The 19,520-nt window shown below is 39.8% G+C and overlaps 1 protein-coding gene across 1 annotated transcript in view; it reads right to left on the bottom strand.

The window, feature by feature from the left end:
* Window positions 1-19,520, bottom strand: part of CACNA2D3 (calcium voltage-gated channel auxiliary subunit alpha2delta 3) — an 833,443-nt gene that overhangs the window by 564,169 nt on the left and 249,754 nt on the right. The window contains exon 6 of the mRNA XM_029917881.1: window positions 18,361-18,420. Within this exon, the coding sequence (XP_029773741.1) occupies window positions 18,361-18,420 (60 nt within the window). The remainder of the gene's footprint in view (window positions 1-18,360; window positions 18,421-19,520) is intronic.

The following is a 19,520-nucleotide window of genomic DNA, read 5'->3' as shown; positions in this document are numbered from 1 at the left end:
TCCCACCTGCCCAAACACATGCCCAGCAGTCACAGCCAGAAACCCGCACTGGGCCGGCTGCTGAAGGACTGCGTCTGCCAAGGCAAAGCTGGAAGAGGAGGCCCATTACTCAGACGTGCAGATACCGGTGTAAGGAGGCGAGGATCACAGAAGTCAGATGAACCTACCGTGCTAATCATTTTACAATACATGTAAGTCAAACCATCATGCTCTATGCCTCAAACTTGTACAGTCTAGTATGGAAATTATTTCTCAATAAAATGGAAGATGAATGAAAATTATAACATTTTGCCAAAGTACATAATTTAAGATTTTCATTATATTTCTACTTAAGTCACCATATCTTATTTCCTTTTGCCTTTTATGTAAGTTGATGTGTAATTTGTATATAATAAAGTGAATCAAGCTCAAATAACAAAAAGAACATGCTGTGGGCTCAAAAACAAATTAATTTTAAAAAATAATTTCAATATGGCAACAGCAGAGCATTAGACCAGGTTGGGTATGGGCCCAAGAACTCGGCCATGGCCCTAACGTTCCAAGGCAGGTCACAGAGGAGCCTCAAGCAAAGGGGCAGGAAGCCCCTCTGTTACACAGACTAAGAAGAAAGCGAGTGGAGGCTCGGGTAAACCCAAGGACCTGTATACAGTGTGGGCTCTCTAGAAGCCAGGACACCCCTGACAGTAAGGCAGGTGACAATAATCTATCACCAGTTACATGCCCGCAGACACAGTCAGCAAAGCCCTCCACAGCAGATCTCCTTGTCCACTGCCAACCCAATACATAGTGATCAGGGCCAGCCTCGTGCCAGGCCCCACGCTCAGGGCAGAGGATGCAGGGGGCACGAGATGCACACAAATCCCATTTGACCTTTGCCAGAACCCCCCAGGGCAGTGGGGTCCTGAGGCCTTATAAGAAATATGAAAAGGAGCGGTTGCAGTGGGAGCTACGCAAGGCAAGCCACGATCTACAGGGTGTTTGCCCGCCCACCCATGTCTTCTTTCTCTCTGAAAAAAAAAAACTTTAAGAATTTCAATTCTGATTACCCCCAAATAATTTTTTGTGTTAAAATAAGAAGCATCCCAGATAACACTCACTTCCCCTTTGACCCCAGTGCCAATACCAGGCCCCTCTCCAGATGCTACTAACAGACCTTTTCCTCTGTAACAACAGACATATATTAACACTCATGATCTGTGTAACTGTTTTTTTTTTTTTAACCTAAATTATATCACATTGTACACATAACTGTTAACCCTGCCTTTGATTTTTAATGTTAACCTATGTTCTGGACATCATCCTTGCAATTACCCATATATCTGCTTCATTCCTTTTAGCTGCTCCCTAGAATCCCATTGCATGGATATGCCACTGTCTCCAAGTACACAGTCGTGTTTCCATAAGCAGATGCCAGACGTGGGGGCGATGGCTCACAGGTTCTGTGCATTTTTAGTTTTATAAACTTCTGCAAGCCTGACCTGTCGGGTGGCTATACCAGCAGACCCCCATTGCTTCCGGCCTTACCAACATCTGGTATCACCACCACCACCACCACCACCACCACCGTCATCATCATTATCATCATCTCCATTCTTTTGCCAACTGATCAGTAAAAACAGTATTTCACTGCTTTAATTCGCTTTTCCTTGATTATTAGTGGTGTTAGGCACCTTTTCTTTTTCCATGTAATTCCACTCCTGTCAACGGACTGTTCATGTCCTTTGCCCATTCTCCTGGTCCTTCTTTACAATAGATTGATATGAAGGAGTTTTTACTATGATATCTTTGTTATTGGGTATGAGGAATTCTGTCTCTGTCCTTGAGACTAGTCCTTTGTCTGTTGCCTGTACTGCAAACATTTTTTTTAATTTTTTATGTTTTTTATTTATTTTTTTGAGAGACAGAGAGACAGCATAAGCAGGTGAGGGTCAGAGAGAGAGGGAGATGCAGAATCCGAAGCAGGCTCCAGGCTCTGAGCTAGCTGTCAGCACAGAGCCTGATGCGGGGCTTGAACCCATGAACCGTGAGATCATGACCTGAGCCGAAGCCGGAAGCTTAATCGACTGAGCCACCCAGGCTCCCCCTTTGTTATTTTTTAACATTTCTTTAAATATTTCAAAATTGAAAACATTCTCTTCAGAAGTCCTTAGCAGCAGAGACTGGTACAAACCCAGAAAAAATGGTACTAACATTAGTGCACTCAGGGTCTGCAGCACACGAATTCCAATTTGCTGTTTCCTGTTGCAAAGTCCTCAGTGTCCCAGCACACAGGATGCTGGAAACCACCATGAGGGACGATGGACAGGGATGAACGCAACCCCAGGGGATTTCTGACAGTAATCATTACCAGATTTAATTATCTGCTTGACAAAAGTAGGGCTCATTCTCTCTCTAGCCAGCGAACCCTGACATGCAGACACTACAATTAGAAGCAAATAATAAATTAAAAGCACAATTTCTCTGCCACATCCAATAATGAACACAAGGGCGGCCTAATGATATTTTTTAAAATTATGAGTGAATTATAAAAACAAAGACAATGAGCAAAACCAAGAAATGACTCACAAGGGTCTCGTGACATGCACCACCTACCTGCTGTTTAAAACACAGATGAGAATGTACCTCTCACCCCAATGCCCCTTGAATATTTTTCATTCCATGACCATCTAAAATTTACTCCCCTAAATATCTCACCATCGTGAAATGGGAAGGTGCCTTGGGCAGCATGCTGCTCGGTGGCCTGAATCTCCTCTTCTCTTATGTATTCATTAAATCCTTATCGCCAACGTGCCCTGGTTCCCAACCCTTAACACAGTATCCATGCAGCAGAAAATGGTTACCTCTCCCAGGAAAGCAAATACGACAAGAGCTCTCCCCTCATGGAGTCTGGTAAACTTTCCGAACTGGAGCTGGACGCTGCCACACTGGAGAACATACATCAGGAACTTGAATCCTAGCAGCAGACACTCCCAAGGGACCCTGAAGGACTTCTGAGCTCAAGAGCAGGAGTCACCTGCTCTGCCTTTCCCCATCTTTAGTCTATTAAACTTAAAAATAACAGAAAAAAGGGAAGGGAAAGAAACAAAGAGAGCACAGCGTGTCTGACAGACTGTATCAGGCACCTCCAATTGCTGCTGGCTTCCTGGCTGCTCTCACAAGGCTCAGGGGAAATATTCTAAAATCTTTTCCTTTGCAGGTAGATCCAAAGAAAGAGTGAATGAATGAATGAATGAATGAACGAATAAATGAATGAGTGAATGAATACTCCAGGTCCCTGGTACAGAAATGCTGTAGGTTACAGATGTCCCCACACACAACATCAACAAGCTCACTGCGGGAACATCTCTCCAGAGATGCCTCTTGCTTCATCTGAGAGCAGAGCTCCGCACCCCCTGGGAAGAGCCTCCTGTGGATTGTGAAGGGTGACTTCTGAAAACGTAGGAACAGTAACAAGAGCATCAAACACTGTAGGAGACGATGCTGTAGCCAATGGAGCAAGAAAATAAAAACAACACCTATCTGACTCAACTGAATTCAACCTATGCCTTTGATAGTCTGCTTTCCAAAGTCATTACAACTTCCAATAACTCAACACAAGCTCTAAGAAAGACCAAGGAAATAAATATTCATTAACAGAGGATGCTTTCTAGAAAGTGTAATATTTAAGCTCTGTTCATGGAATAAAAACCAGTTAATTTCTGACCCTAGGTCCACCACATCATCTCATGTAGCCACGTAATTCATTTAACTTTTCTAAATGTCAATTCTATCATTCACAAAGTGGGAGCAATAATAATACCTACCTCCTCCAAACATTATCTCACCTGACAGTCTAAAGTTTAAGGCACACTTTGTGATTCTGAGTCAAAATCCTGTAACACCTCTGAAATGATATCCTGAGGCAGGATATGGACCTAGCAGGGGGTGTGATTGAGTTTCAAGGTTAAAACCTACAGTTGGGGGTATGACATAAGAGACTTATAAAGTCATTTAAGTGGCACCAAACTAAAGAGAACTTTGCTGAGTTTAACCTGATAGTTAATGTTGTCTCTGAAGTGGAATAAATAAAGTCACAGACTCCAGATATCTGTCCCTGCTAAGATATTTCTACAAGCATGGTGGTGCTCCTGGAACTTTAAATGGGAAATGCATGCTCCCAGAAAACCACCTGCTCTATAGTTCAATGTCATTTTTTATTTAGAAGGTCACAGAAAAATTTGGCACAGAGAGTCAAAAAGAAGTGAGGATATAAAAAATGGCCAGTACTTAATAATGAAGACAATACTCAAGGCAATTACAAGAGAGATTTCCTTTAGAGCTATTAATGAAACTGAAACAGGAATATAAAATGTGTCCTAGCAGCAGTCTCCTGTTTGTTTCTCACCTGACATATAAAGAAACTTGTTTAAACAGCAATGAAACCAAACTGCACAATTAGTTAGCCTCGTGCTCCAAAACTGGCTGATGATTACCAACGGAAATTGTTCCATGTCTTTTGTTCCCTCTGTCTACTGACTATCTGCCGTATGTACCCAGGAGGGCACAGGGATGGCCAAGGGTGGTTTGAGTTCAGCCCTGCTGTGGACACGAAACACCCAATCCTGTGACTCACCAGACTCCCAAAGAGCCTGAAAATGGCTCAGACTCTAAGCCTGGCCAGCCTTCCTGCCCAAAGTTACTAGCAATTCCAGCAGCACTGCATTTTTTCTCTTTGCCAAGTGATGCTTTTAACATCCTCCCTAATGGGTATCTAACTCTTGAGATGATCCTTTATTTTTCTCCCTCAGTCATTCAGTCCCTCTTCAAGAATTTACTGCGTGCCAGCTGTGTGCCTTAGCCCCAATCATAATGCCAAAAAACAGGTGGTATCTGCCTCACAGAACTCACAGTCCCCCAAGGAGGCAGAGACTACATATGCAATTACTAGTGGCATTAACTTCTCTATTTCAAGAAATTGGTCAAAATAATAATCACAATGATGGTAATGGTTACCCCAAACTGGGATCATCTTCTGTACTAGAGTGTGCTAAATACTTCACGTGGTCTAAACCCCCGTGGAAGTTTGACACCCTTATAGGAGAGGATCACCAACCAAATTATGCAGAAGCAGCAGCTAAGAGTCCAACAGGCTAAGGAATCTGTCCTGGTCTCACCACTAGGAAAGGGAGAAAAGGAAGGATCCAAACCAGTGTCTTTCAGCCTTTAGAAGTCGTTCTCTGGACAGTTCATCCAGATTCTTAATCAGCAGATAAAAGGAATCTTCTTTTTATTTCCTCATAATCAAAAAAGCATTTTTGACCAGATGAAAGTAGGTTATGGCCCATTGTGCTCTTGACCTGAGTTTCAGTTTACTATGAAAGTGAAAATCCTTCTCCTCCTCTCCATTCTTGCTTCCTTGAGTCAGAACCACCTCTACATGTCAGCTAATCTTATGGAGAATGATGACAAAAGCCTCTAAAATCTAGAAAAAAGGTTTTTTCATGGTGGTTGTATGTTCTCAGCCACCTGAAACCTTTTAGAAAGAAGCATAAATTATGAACACATTCATATGCACAACATAATCACTTCCAAATATGTCAGAGCAAAGGTTTGATTTGGTTCTGAATTTCTTTAACTATACAGCAAACTACGGCAGAGTGAATCAAGTCATTTCAGTTCCAGAGTTAAGTTCCTAAATCACACACACACACACACACACACACACACACACACACACACACGTGCATACACCCATGCATGCATATGTACACACACACATGCACAATGCATACACATGCACACACGCACACATGCACACAGGCATATCCAGGTATATATACAAACATACATACAAATATGCACACATACATGAAAATGCATACATACCATATGTACACACATACACATGTATATATACACATGCATACACACATATACTTGCATACATGTACGCACACACACACACACACACACACAAAGGTCTTTCTATATTACTCAAAAGAAACTCTTTAAATCTAAAATAATAAAATTATTTATGGGGGCATCTGGAAATGATCCAATCAAGCAATCTTTTCTTGAAATCTCTCCCTTTTTCAAGTTTAAAGTAGGAAGTTAATATCTATTTAGAAGGAGGGTAAAAAGAAAGAAAATTTTATTCTCAGAGGTGTTTCCCTTAGGACAATGGTTATTGCTGTCGAAGTTGCTGGATTTCCTAGAAGAATGACCATACAACCTAAGGACTAGTGATTGCTATCCTTCCCATGTGAACTGTCACAACCCTATGGACCTAGGTAGTTCTAGATCAAGAAGGAAAATCAAACCAGCAACACCCTCATCCCCAGTGACGTGAAGTAACATGAAGTCTGACAGGACACATGACTTTCCCAAGGTCACACAGCTGATTAGCAAAACTTTCAAGCCACTGGCTACCTAATGAAATACTTCAAGGTAAAAAATTATTTTTTCCACCATTAATGACTACCAGCATGAGAAAGGTTGTTTTGTTTTCAATTTTGTTTATTTATTTTGTTGTTATTTTATTTTGCTAGAATAAGTGCAATGTAAGATCTAGGATCTTCCATGAGGGGCTGGCTGACTCTTATAGCTTTTGAAGGTATTCCAAGGAGACGATAATGTTAGAAGTTAACTTTCTAGTATACACAAAAGTTCAGATGATTTCCAACCACTACTATTTTTGCTATCAAATACTCACTCGTAGAGACTAAGCCTCCCTTGGAATTCCTGCTTGTACTGTAAGAGGCGATCCCTACAGCAGACGTACTGTTTCTGTAGCCCTCATTATACAAAGTAGGAAAGTAGATGGGAACCTGCCCCAAAGAGGAAACCCAAGTTTTAAGAGCATGTTTTCCTTCTAATTTTTCTCCTTTCCAATTTTAAAGCTGTTTCTCTGCAAGTACATATCTATTTAATAAAACAATTTGATAAGTACACATTTATTATGATATTCATTAAATATAACTGTCTAGCTTATAATTAATTAGTGTATTCATATATTTGTAACTACATACTGAATGGCAGAAAATTATTATTTGGATGAGGAAAATTAGCAAATTCATGAATTTATTACAAGTGACAACAAAAGCCAACTTTTTCAATAAATGGCTGCCATTAATAAATGGAAACATCTTTGAAAATTACAGCCATAATTGAATGACCTCTGGTCAAGCCATTAGTAGTTACTTGAAGAAAGGATCAATTTTTTTCCAATTAAAATAAATAGATGAAAGCTTCAAGAATTACTAAGAATGCCCAACCCTAGTGATCATCAGTCAACTGTGGATTTTAGTAATTATATAACCACTAGGAACTGCAGTTAATTCTAGTAAGACTTGTGGGCATCAAACCACAAGTCAGGTGGTTGCCCTCATGGAGCTTGTGTTTTTTCTGGAGGAGATAGAAAATAAACAAGCAAATCCTCCTGGTGTGCGTAAGGAAAAAAAGAAAGTGAGTCAGGAGCAGAGAGCAGACACAAGATATATTGGAGATGCCTGTTCATCCACATCCTGAGCAGAGTGTATAGTACTCTGCAGCTACACGGGGACTTCATTTTTTATTCTTAGTATGAGCACAGTGTAAGTGTCATAAGCTAGTATGAGTTGACACTATTTACATTTTAAAAGGTCACACTGGTTACTGTGCTGAGGGTAGATCTAATTTCCAGGTGAGGAAGAATTTACCTTATGTATATGCTTCTAACAATATCAGTAGAGTTATATTTAATCGTTTTTATTAAACCCTTATATCTTATTAAGAGATCCCTTTTTCATTTTATGAGTTTCTGGGTCAGAATTTACCACTCTAAAGAGTTTCTTTTTGAAGAATTTGATAGACCTTTTCAATAACTGATAACTTTCATCTTAAATTTGTTGCCTTACAGGATTTTGTCCAGTGAAAATTAAGGTCAATATGAAAACTTGTGTCTCCATAACCCAACGTAACTTATGGGTCTTTGGAGCCATCAGACATAGGTATGAATTCTGGCTCACCCACCCACTCTGTAAAACCCTGGACACATCACGTGGCCTCTCAATCTTGTTTCTCCATATATAAAACAGAGATAATAACAGTATCTCACAGAATCATAGAAAGGAAAATAAATGAAATAATGCCTGTTAAGCACTTAAGCCAGTGCCAGAACTTGATACATACTTGTGTCTATTGTTTTTTTATCAGTTACTATATTCAATTCATATTTATTAACCAGCAAGGAGAAATGTCCTAAAATTATTAATCATATAAGAAATTTTAATTTGAAGAATTAGAATGACCATACCAAAGACTTGTTGTATGCATTATGAAAATCACATCACAAACTAAATTGGAAAATATAAAAGGTGAGAATTAATTCATCTGTGTATATATTAGGTGCTTTATCAGCAGGCTTAAGTGCGATTAGAAAATTTCCATTGAGTTGTCCACTTTCTGGATTGCCACCAAGTTCAAGTTTTACTTTAGAAAATCAATAGCATTTGCCAAATTCCTAGACCACAAAGATCCTTGGTGAAAACTCAGCAACCAAAGGACACTGTCACTGCTGCCAAAGAATTTACTGGAGAAAGGTCCAGAATAATTTCTGGGTTCTGCCAATGACCTCTGCAGTTAGCTATCTTAATGAAAGACATAAGGTTTCTGTACATGTTCTGTGGGACTCTGAATATTATGATTAACAGAGCCTCCAACTGTCTACCTAACATCATTGTAGAAATACCAAGGTAGACCCAGTGTCCCCAAATGTCCCCTTTAGCCAAACTAGCTGATGTCTGAAACACCACAATCACATTGCACATGTGAAAATAATAAACTCAATTTTAAAACTATCTGTAAATTGGAATGTTCAATAAAGTTTAAACTGGTGGTGTTTCACTGTGTTTATAATATATTATTTAAAACAAATGTGTTTTAAACAAATATTTCTCTTAAGTAACTGTCTCCAGCTTTGAGAAAGCCCAAGTGAAAAAATGCAAAAGTTAAAAGAATCACAGAAGAACCAATGACTTCGGTAGGAAAGAAAGTGCTCTCAAAAGCAATAATTTAGATTTCTATAACCACTGTTACTTACAAATTGAGATATACTTGGTCATGATAGAAAAAAAAAAGAATGTTGTAGCAAGACAAACTAGGACAATGAGGAAAACACACAGGCATCTTACTAGATTGTATTTGTTAATGAAATTAAAGATCCAGAGTTTCTAAACACATAAGTAGCAAAGAACATTGAAGGTCACTAATATGGAAATGTTATACAGGCAAATAAAACACAATGGTAAAAGGAGTAAATAATGCAATTTTCCCCCTCTGATCTTTAAAGTAAGATGACTTGCCAAACAAAACCAAATAGTTTTGCTATTAAGTTGCATCTTTTGTCTTTAAATTTATTAACACCTTTATTTGGATTTAGAACACATGATGGAACTAAAATAATTAAGCTGTATAAATGGTAAGCTTTTGAGAAACGAAATTTACATTTTAAGATTATCAACAAAAATGCACTTTTCTCTTTCTTTCAGCTAGAAAATTGCTTTGTGTGGTACGTTTGGAACAAAAAAGTTATTGTAGTCACTGTTTAGGTGATGTTAGAATGAAGAATATCAAATCACTGGCGGCTGTCCTGCTTTATTTGTCTCTTCATCTCTTTAACAAGTATTTCCTACTACTGATTTAATCAAATTCAATAAATTTGTTATTTTTAGAACAGCTACCACATGGATCAAGCTATATTAAGTTATAATGAGAAAATGTATAAAAATCAAAGATATAATTATGATGTTCAGCATACAATGAAAAATCACTAGGCACCTGAAAAGGGGCGGGGGACTCACTTCAAAAGAAAAAAGGAATCAGCAGAAACAGAAATGACTCAGGTGCTGGGATTATCAAAGAAGAAAATTAAAATAGCTCTTAGGTATGTTTAAAGACTTAAATAAAACTACAACATGACTATAATCAGTGCATATATTAGGAATATCAGCAGGAAAGAGATATTATTTTAAAAAATTTCATGAAAATCCTCAAACTGGGGCACCTGGGTGACTCAGTTGGTTAAGCATCCAACTCCTGATTTTGGCACTGACTGCAGTGCCTGCATTTGGCATTGGCTGCAGAAGTGGTTGGGTTTCTCTCTCTCCCTCTCTCCCTCCCTCTCTCTCTCTCTCTCTCTATTCATCCTCTACTTGTTGCACTCTTTCTCTCTCAAAATAAACTTAAAAAAGAAAAAAAAACAGAAAATTCTTGAGCTAAACATAAAATATATAGAATCAATGAAAGAGTTTAACAGCAGATTAGAGGCTACAGAAGAAAGGGTTAGTGGACGTGGAGACTAATTAATAGAACATAGATTGGAAACAAATAATAAAAAGAGCCACCATGACCTGTGTGACAATATTAAGCAATGTGACATAGATGTGACTTAAGTTCTCAGAGGAAATGTAAACAGAATGAATGAGGCAGATAAGATTTTGAAGAAAACAGTGTTAAAAATGTTTCAAATATGGTGACAATATTCAACAGTCTCAGCAAACTCTATGGAAAATAAATATAAAGGAAATCACATCTAGAAACATCTTTAACTTATACTATACAGCATAGTGAACAATCAAAGATAAGGAGTGAAAGTAGCAAAGAAAAATGACTTACTGTATGTATACAGAGGAATAAAGATAAAATGATGGCTGACATCTCACCAAAAACATTAAAGATCAGAAGAAAATGGAATTATATCTTCAAAGGACTAAAAATAAATAAATAAATAAACTGTCAAGTAAAAATTCTATAACCAGCAAAATTACCCTTCAAAACTGAGGGTGAAATAAAGATAACTTTAGATAAACAAAAGCTAAGAGAAGTAATGACTCCCAGACCTGCAATGCAAAAAACCATTTTTTAATTAAAAAAAAAAGCTAAAGGAGGTTCTTCCAGTATGAAGATAATAAATGGAAATTCAAATCCATTGGAAGGAATGAAGAGTGCTAAAAATGGCAAATGTGTGGGTAAATATATTGCTATCTTTTTTCTTATTTATTTTTTTTGAAACAGCTGAATGAACCAAAAATAAAAGCAAAATAAAAATAACATTAATTATGGTATTTATAACATACAGAAGTACAATACACGATAATACCACAAAGGATGGTGGTAAGTAGAATTACACTGGTGAAAAGTTCTTATTCCAAGCGAAGTGGTACTTCATTTACTAAATTAAGTCTAGATACACTGTACGCTTAAGGATGCTCACTGTAATCCTATGGTTGTGTATATATGTATACACACTTACATATATACATACACACACACACACACACACACACACACACATTTAAAAAGATAGATTAGAACTTTCCTGGGTAATAAGGGTCACATCTTAGTTTGTGTAAGTCCCACAACCTAGGACAGGGTCTAACATGTACTCAATCCTGGATAAATGTTAAACTGAGCTAAAAACAGACATATGTGAATAACATTAACAGAAGAGAAAATGGTAAGCATCAAAAATGAGATAAAAATATAGTATTATTAGAGTTCAGAGGTGAGAAAAATTATTATATGGAAAGCAGCTCAAATAATTTTAATTTTGCACTTATGAAAAATAAAGATATTATGGTTTCTCTGTGTCTGGGGACATTTCTTCTAGCTGTGGCGGAGGCAAACCTTGAATCTCCACTCAATCAAGTCTCACTCTTGGGTGTCTTTGCTCCAAGGTTCCTTGAACTAAGTGGGCAGACTAGGTGAGGTCTGCTAGTTACACACTGTAATAATGCCCTGTACTTCTCTTTCATGTCATTTATTATGATTCACAAGTAATAATTATTTATGTCATCACGGCTTTAATATCCATCACTGCTATTAGAGGGTGAGCTATGTGAGAACAGGGACAGCATCGGCTTAGCTCGTGGCCATACCCACAGCACAGTGCCTGACAAAGGAGGTCATGGACGACTACTTGTGGAATTATCATAGCACATGAGGGATGGATGAAGTCTTAGAAATCATCTAGATATCACAAGTGTGTCATGGACGAGCAAAGAGACCACAGGCGCATATCTTTAGGCACGTAAATGGTCCAGGAAGGTATAAGAACTCCCAGAGCCTACATTTGAAGGTCTCTAGCCCAAGGCTCTCTGTTGGATCAAGGTGAGGCTCCACCTGTCACCCCCTCTTGCATTTCTACGTGACCAACATTCAGGGTCCTGTGCATAACATGTGACCACCAGACCACCAATTCATACAAAGCTCAGTCATGCACTGACCTTATGAAAACATATAACATTCTAACCAAATGAACAAAAAAAGTAGTGTGTGAACACAGAGTGGCTTTAATTTTTAAATGTTCACATTTAAGGATTCCTGGGAAACTATTTACACATCAGTCTTGTGCATAAATGACATGTGGTCCCTAACTAAGAAACATCCCACTGTAATATCTTAAAATGCAGAAGATTAAATGTGACCCCCTGCTAAGCTGATAAAAAGAAAAAATAATAAAAAACAGGCATGTTCTCATAAGTTAGATCAGAAAAAAGTGGTGGAGGGGGAAGACACTTACGTTAGTAGAAAGTGTGAATATCTCCTCTTTTCATTTATTTTCCAATAGATGTGACCCCTCTTCCTACTTACGCACAGAACATCAATTTGCCCCCTCCGTGAAAAGCACCATTTCTAATTCCCAGGCATACGCTGCTGTGCTCCATCTCCTCCCTCTGCAAGGAGCTCAACTCCTGGCTCAGGCAAAAAAGGATGAGGATAGATAGGCTGGGGCTTGTCAGGAATATCTGAAAAAGCCCATGAGGATCATGATCTCCTCCGCTCAGGAAGAACTTCTACTAAAGCCGTCCTTTGCTTGCGTCCACAACGTGCAGGTTTCCCCAGGGCAACGCCTCCCTGGCCAGCAGGGAAAGGCTGTCAGGGGAAAGCACAGGTCTGCCCCGCTGCTGCTCCACTGCCCTTCCTAATCCTTTCTGGGAAAGGCTTCCTCCTCCCGGTGAATGGTGATATGGGTGGCCTTCCGTAGAGGCCACTGGGGCTCCTGAGTGGGCTCCCACCCTTCACCTGGGCCTCCCTCAGAGGGACCTCCACCACACCAGGGGTGGCCAGGAGGCGGCGGTGGGAAGTGGTCCCATAAGTATGGAGGGTGGTGTATCACCAGGCCAACTGCTGGGAGATTTCCCCTCAAGGTCGCTGGCATCCTTTCGTTCCAAACCCCTCACCCCAAAGTTGAAATTAGGCCACTGTATTTGCAAAACACGCGTCTGAGGCTTGGGGATGACCAGGAGGGGACATTCAAGACACTCCGGTCCCTAGTTCCTTCCCTGTTATTCTTCTGCATGTCACCAGGCTTTTTATTTTCCTATTACTTACAAGATAACAAAGAAAAATTATTATAGAAAACTTTGCAGTGGAAAAGCCTTCTGCAGGATACACAATTCAAACCAACATTTTTTCTTCTGCTGTGCACCAGCTCTGTGCAATTGGCACTTATTGGAGACAGCTTTCAAAGAAAATATGTTTGCGGTTCAAAGATAAGCAGGTTTTTAGTAAACTGTCAAAAGGACGGGGTTTTTTTCCCATCTTCTTCGCTGCCAATGGAAAAACCCAAAAAGAAAGAGTAAGTAAGGTTGGGGCGAAGCATTCTCTTCAAATTCTACTACATCCGTAGACTTAGTCTTCTGGAAATTCATTAATGGCTAGGATAATCCGGCCAAGGGTCTGCTCCCACCACTTCCTCCCCAACACCAGTTGGGTCTGGCATCAAAATAATGAGGGGAAACACTAAAATAATCACATGTGATAATTAAGATACAGGTTCTTTTTTTCAACTCTTTGCATTATAATTATCAATTTCATGAGTTTTATATTTAAAAAACCTATGTTAATTCAAAGCACAAAATAAAAAAACAAAGATGCCATTTAAACATGGCCTCTGTTCATATCAATGATAACTGTAAGTTGCCCATATGGAAAGAGATCAGAAGTAAGAACAAAGCCAAGAGAAGACCCATCCAGAACCCACAGGCCACCCATAGGAAGAGACAAGCGAGAGGGCTGAGCTGACTCCAGTGTCAACAGTCAAGTTTTCCAGCCACTAAAGACGACCAGGCAGGTCTGATTTCCATGGAGGACATGGCACCGCGGGTCATTCACACAAGCCTCCCTTCCAACGCTGCCTTTTGCCAGCTGCCCCAGTACAGTTTTTGTTAAGACCAAGTTAATTCTATGTGTAAGGGCCTTACAGAGGAGACTGCTGATGTGAAGACCATATGCCCATATGCCCATGAAAAAAAGTTAGACCTCTAGAGGTTTGTAAGGCAAAATTTAAATGAAAAGTAAAATCCTGAGAATAAAAGAGGCGTGACTTTCTTGTGGTGACTTTTGATGATTCTACCGAACTCTTGACTTCCAAGCTCCTGAATAAGGCAATGAGACGAAGGCTCCAATTTAACCTGAATGAAGAGGCAGACCTTATCACTCCTTTTCTATTTGGCAAAAAAGGAGGAAGGAGATACAACTTGAAGCTACAAAGTTTAGGAAATTTCACAAAAGGACTCCTTTTTTTCCCCCTATAGGAAAACAGACCCCCGATTCCCTCTGCTCTCCCTGAGCTAATAGCACAGGGATGTCCTTGGCATTATTTCACTGTGAGCACATGGTACTCTGAAATTTTTTTGATAAAAACAATCCACTGGCAGGGGTTGCCAAGAGGTCAGTGGAACCCAGATTAACAACTGATCAGCTCTAATGGACTGTTGTCGCAATAAACCCAGCCCATACACAGACCTGCTACCCTGGTGATAGCGGGGCTGACGTCCAAGCTGTTAAGACTGCACTTAACAGCACTGAAGCTTCCTGGCTTCAGAACCTTCATCTCGGAAGACACGCACTCTTTCATGCACATCCATTTTCTCCAAGGCCTCTTTCTTATAGGTTCTCGCAAAAGCACACATGGTTTACTCTGACCCAGAGAAGATTTCACCAAGGTCTGAGGTCCAGGTAGTAAATGATGCTCTGTAATACTGACAGATTTTTTTTAACCTCAACCATAAGTGTAGCCCTTAATATTTCTCTTGTACCTTATACAAAACAGATGACCAAGGGAGGAAACACTAGGCTCCCCTTCTTTGTTCCCAAGAGAGCAAAAACTGTAACACTCCAAAGACTCTTCTCAGTCGCTCCTTTTTTCCTTTTTTTTTTTTTTTTTTTGGATAGAGGGACCGATGCTGCATTTATCCCTACAGTGCCCCCCCCCACATTTGGTAAGGGAATCAGTTCTGCTACACCAAAATTCCTATAAAGGTTCCTACCAGGAAGCCAGAGCACTCTTGAAGGGAACACTAACTTGCAAGCGACAAAAAACAGTGGCTCCAGGTTAGCTGACCTAAACCACAGAACATTTGTCCTCTGCTGAAGGATAAATAATCCTTTCGAGTCATTAAATTATTCCTTCTTGCCCACTCATGTTTTATAGACAACGGATATCAGAATAAAAATGACTGTATGAACCATCAACACCAGATTTTCTAAAACAGTCCTGATTTCCAATAATCATTTTTACTCTCCTACAAATTCACTTCTTCCTGTTGGACCAATGGATGCAAATGTCTGCTCCAGAAAAATGACATTCTCTTACATAAGCACAATGCACAGAAATCAAAATTCAACATCAATAAGGTATTATTATCTAATGCAAAGTCCATTTTCAAATCTTTGCTTCTGGTTCTGAATGTAATTTAGGATCAAATGTTGCATTTTATTTTCACCTGTCTTTCATGTCCTTTAGTCTGGAACAAATCTTCAATGTTTCTTTGTCTTTTTTTTTTAATGTTTGTTTATTTATTTTGGGAGAGAGAGATTTAGAGTGTGAGCAAGGGTGGGGCATAGCAAGAGGAAGAGAGAGAATGCCAAGCAGTCCCTGCATCATCAGCACAGAGCCCAGTGTGGGGCTCAAATTCATCAACCATGAGATCATGACCCAAGCCAAAATCAAGAGTCAGACATTTAACCGACTGAACTACCCAGGTGCCCCTCTTTGTCTTTCTTGACCTTGGAATTTTTGAAGAGTCTAGTCAGTTACCTTGTAGAATATTCCCCAATCTATATTTGTCTGATGTTTTATCATGATTAGATTCAGGTTACACATTCTGGGCAAGAAATCCTTGCTGTCCTAAAGCTCAAAACACATCTAGAGGCACTTGATCTCCCTTTGTCTTATCATCAGTGATATTAATTTTGGTTACCTCTTTAAGGTGGTGTCTGCCAGGTTTCTACATGTAAAGTTGCTATATTTCCCTTTGTAATTAATAAGTAATTTGTGGGCAGATACTTTGAAATTGTCAATGTTCTGTACTTCATCAAACTCTTTCCTACTAGTTTTAGCATCCATTGATGATTCTTGCCTGAATTTTACTATAATCTTCTATCCACTATTTCTTCTATATTTACTAGTTGGCATTCTACTGTAAAAGCCTTCCCCTCCCAGTTATCTATCTATCTATCTATCTATCTATCTATCTATCTATCTATCTATCTATCTCCACTTATTTATTTATATCTTATTAGAGCAGATACAGGGACTCTTATTCAACATTGTAATCTCTTTTGAGTTGGTAAGAGTTTCTGTACTTTACAACCAGAATATTCCCCAGGAGAAGACAGTTTCTCTTGGCAACACATTCAAGAGGTCCCTACAATCCTCACAGTTACAAAGCTGCTTCCTGATTTTCCCGTTCAATCCCTCTGGCCTGCTCTAGGAACTCCAAACTGTGTGAAGAAGAGGCACACCGAAGATAAATGTGGCCAGTAAATGGCCTCTGGACCTTCCTACGGATGCCATGGAGGTGTGGCTGTAGGAAGCAAGGTGCCTCTTGCCACATTCAGCTGACTCCTCCACCCCTTCTGCCGCAGCTTTGCTCATGGAGCCGTACTGGCCTCTCAGCCTCTATCCTAGTATTACCAGTAGTCCCCGCACTTCCCCACCTCTCCCTGGAATCTCTTTTGCTTGGCTACAGTCCTGGCTCCATTTGCTTCATGTGTTGGTGTTATGCCTGAAAATGACCACCAAGTGGTGGGGATTGAGATTTTCTCTTTCCCCTGGAGACCCATTCTTCACCCTTCTGCACCTAGCTCAAATGCTTCAGAAGACCAAACTACATCCACCACTTTGGTAGCTGGATTCAGCCAGCGGTGGGTACCAGCAAGGTACCAGAAGACTAGATCCTGTTATTGGGGTATTATCCCCACAAATTCCATCCTTCTAGCTCACCATGCGTGGCTGCACCCCTCTATCAAATACCCTTTCCATACAGCTACTTTTCCAGGGCTTTGGAAAACATTCCCCACTCTTGTTCCTCAGGCCAGGAATGTGGCTTGCCCTCGGGTAGGACACCACTGCTTGTTGGTTTCTCTATAACCCTACCTTTGTAAATACTCCCATATAAATAGAACCTTTACTAAGCTTTCCTCAATTACCCCCATTTAAGTGTGTGTTTTTTTTACCTGTCGATGGGGAATGATGAAGAGTTACACCCATGGAACAAAGACACAACCAGAGGCTACCTTGGTATCACCACCTCTTTTGTGCTTTTACCATTTCCAATAAATGAAAACGCAGCAAAATAAACACTACCTCCTAGTGACCATATTCCACTAAAAGAGATACATTCCAGCAAAGCACAGACTTAAGGATTAAGATTCATTCCTTCGGTTTGCTTAGCAGTGAGGTAACACTGCTGAATTCAAAATGACAATACAGATAAAAATTCCACCAAGAGGGACCAAAGAGAACCTCCAGGTATTATTCAATTCCCTTGTTGCCTTTTAATATGTTTTTTATACACATGGCAACATCAAAATCTTTCTCTGCCAAATACAGGTATGCCATGGTTCATTCTAAAAGCCACTGCAAGGAATTTACTAATTAGATGTTCAAAATCCATGTTAGTGAATGCTTTCATTTTTAGATATAACTAACAGTCAATTCAAGATTACATCCATCACAATTTTGCATTTAGTCACCTAAAATGCAGCCAGGGAAGTGGGATTTGCTAATATTCTGCTGTCCAAAGCTGTCCATCTTACCAATATATCATTAGAAGCTCTGGTTATTATTGATAGTTGACTGATTAAGTCCTCCAGGACTGGAGAGGGGTGCATCAGAAGCTGGCATGTGCCTGAGTGTTATCACTCACTATAAACTGTCGGCGGGGAAAACTGTTGAGGATCACCACCCCACCCGGTCAAGAAATAGATACACTTATTTTAACTGCATCCCATCCTCCTGAAAGTCTTTCTCCCCCACCGAAAGCTGTGGTTTCTGCTATTCCTAGTGTTGATCGCAGCCAACACACAAACTTTAACTCAAGTGTAATCGGTTACCTGCAAGTCTGCGTCAAACTCATGTTTCAGATGTGCCTCTTCTGCAGCCTCCACAAGACGCTGAAAAGAGAGAAGGCAGCATGAAGGATCAGAAATGTGGCCCAGACCCCACCCAACAACGTAAAACGGCTCATGTTTTCCACTGTCCTCAAAGGATAGGCTGTATCTTGTCACATGCACAGTGACGGGTGCCTTTGCTCCCGTGAAAGTGAAGAGAGCACCATCAGTGTCAAAATCTGGGTTTTGCCTTCATCACCCAATCATAATTTTTTCAGCAAGTATTTGTTGTTTTGTGTGTATAAATGCACCTGTGTTCTGCATACATTTTCATAGCAATTTGTAACAATTCAAAGACACTAGTCCTTGAGGCCCAATAATAATGACCAAACCTACCCAGATAGAGAAGGTGCTTCATCAAGATTTATTGAACTGAACTGAGTTAAACACAAAGTGAGCTAACTTTCTTCCCCTTCCATTTGGGAAATACTACTTACTTTCGTTCCCTCAATCATTCAAAGAAAGTCTTTCCACACCCACTTCTAGGATACAATTATCAGGTGACAATTATTTAAATTTATGGCACATCAAAGCCACTATGAGCATCTGCATTCCAGTAAGGAAATCACTGAATCACATCAATAAGCAGTACTCACTAATACACAACCCTTGTTATTCTTCTTAGCCAGTTAAATTCAACCAATCCATATTCTTATGAAAACAATTTCATGAAATTCCATTTAAAGGCAATTAGTCAATTACCTGGATTGCAATATACTTTCCTCTTAGGACTGCCTTTTGGCTAATATCGAAAATATACAAGGAACTCACCAAACTTCACACCACAAAACAAATAACCCAGTGAAGAAATGGGCAGAAGACATGAACAGACACTTCTCCAAAGAGGACATCCAGATGGCCTACAGGCACATGAAACAATGCTCAGCATCACTCATCATCAGGGAAACACAAATCAAAACCACACTGAGATACCACCTCATGCCAGAGTGGCTAAAATAAACAAATCAAGAGACTATAGATGCTGGCAAGGGTGTGGAGAGACGGGCACCCTCCTACACTGTTGGTGGGAATGTAAACTGGTGCAGCCACTCTGGAAAACAGTGTGGAGGTTCCTCCAAAAACTATCCATAGAATTCCCTTAT

This window comes from Suricata suricatta, chromosome 12 (assembly GCF_006229205.1).
Source record: "Suricata suricatta isolate VVHF042 chromosome 12, meerkat_22Aug2017_6uvM2_HiC, whole genome shotgun sequence".
Taxonomy (NCBI): Eukaryota; Metazoa; Chordata; class Mammalia; order Carnivora; family Herpestidae; genus Suricata; species Suricata suricatta.
Note: the sequence above shows the minus strand (reverse complement) of the source record. Positions and strands in the feature narration are given on the sequence as shown.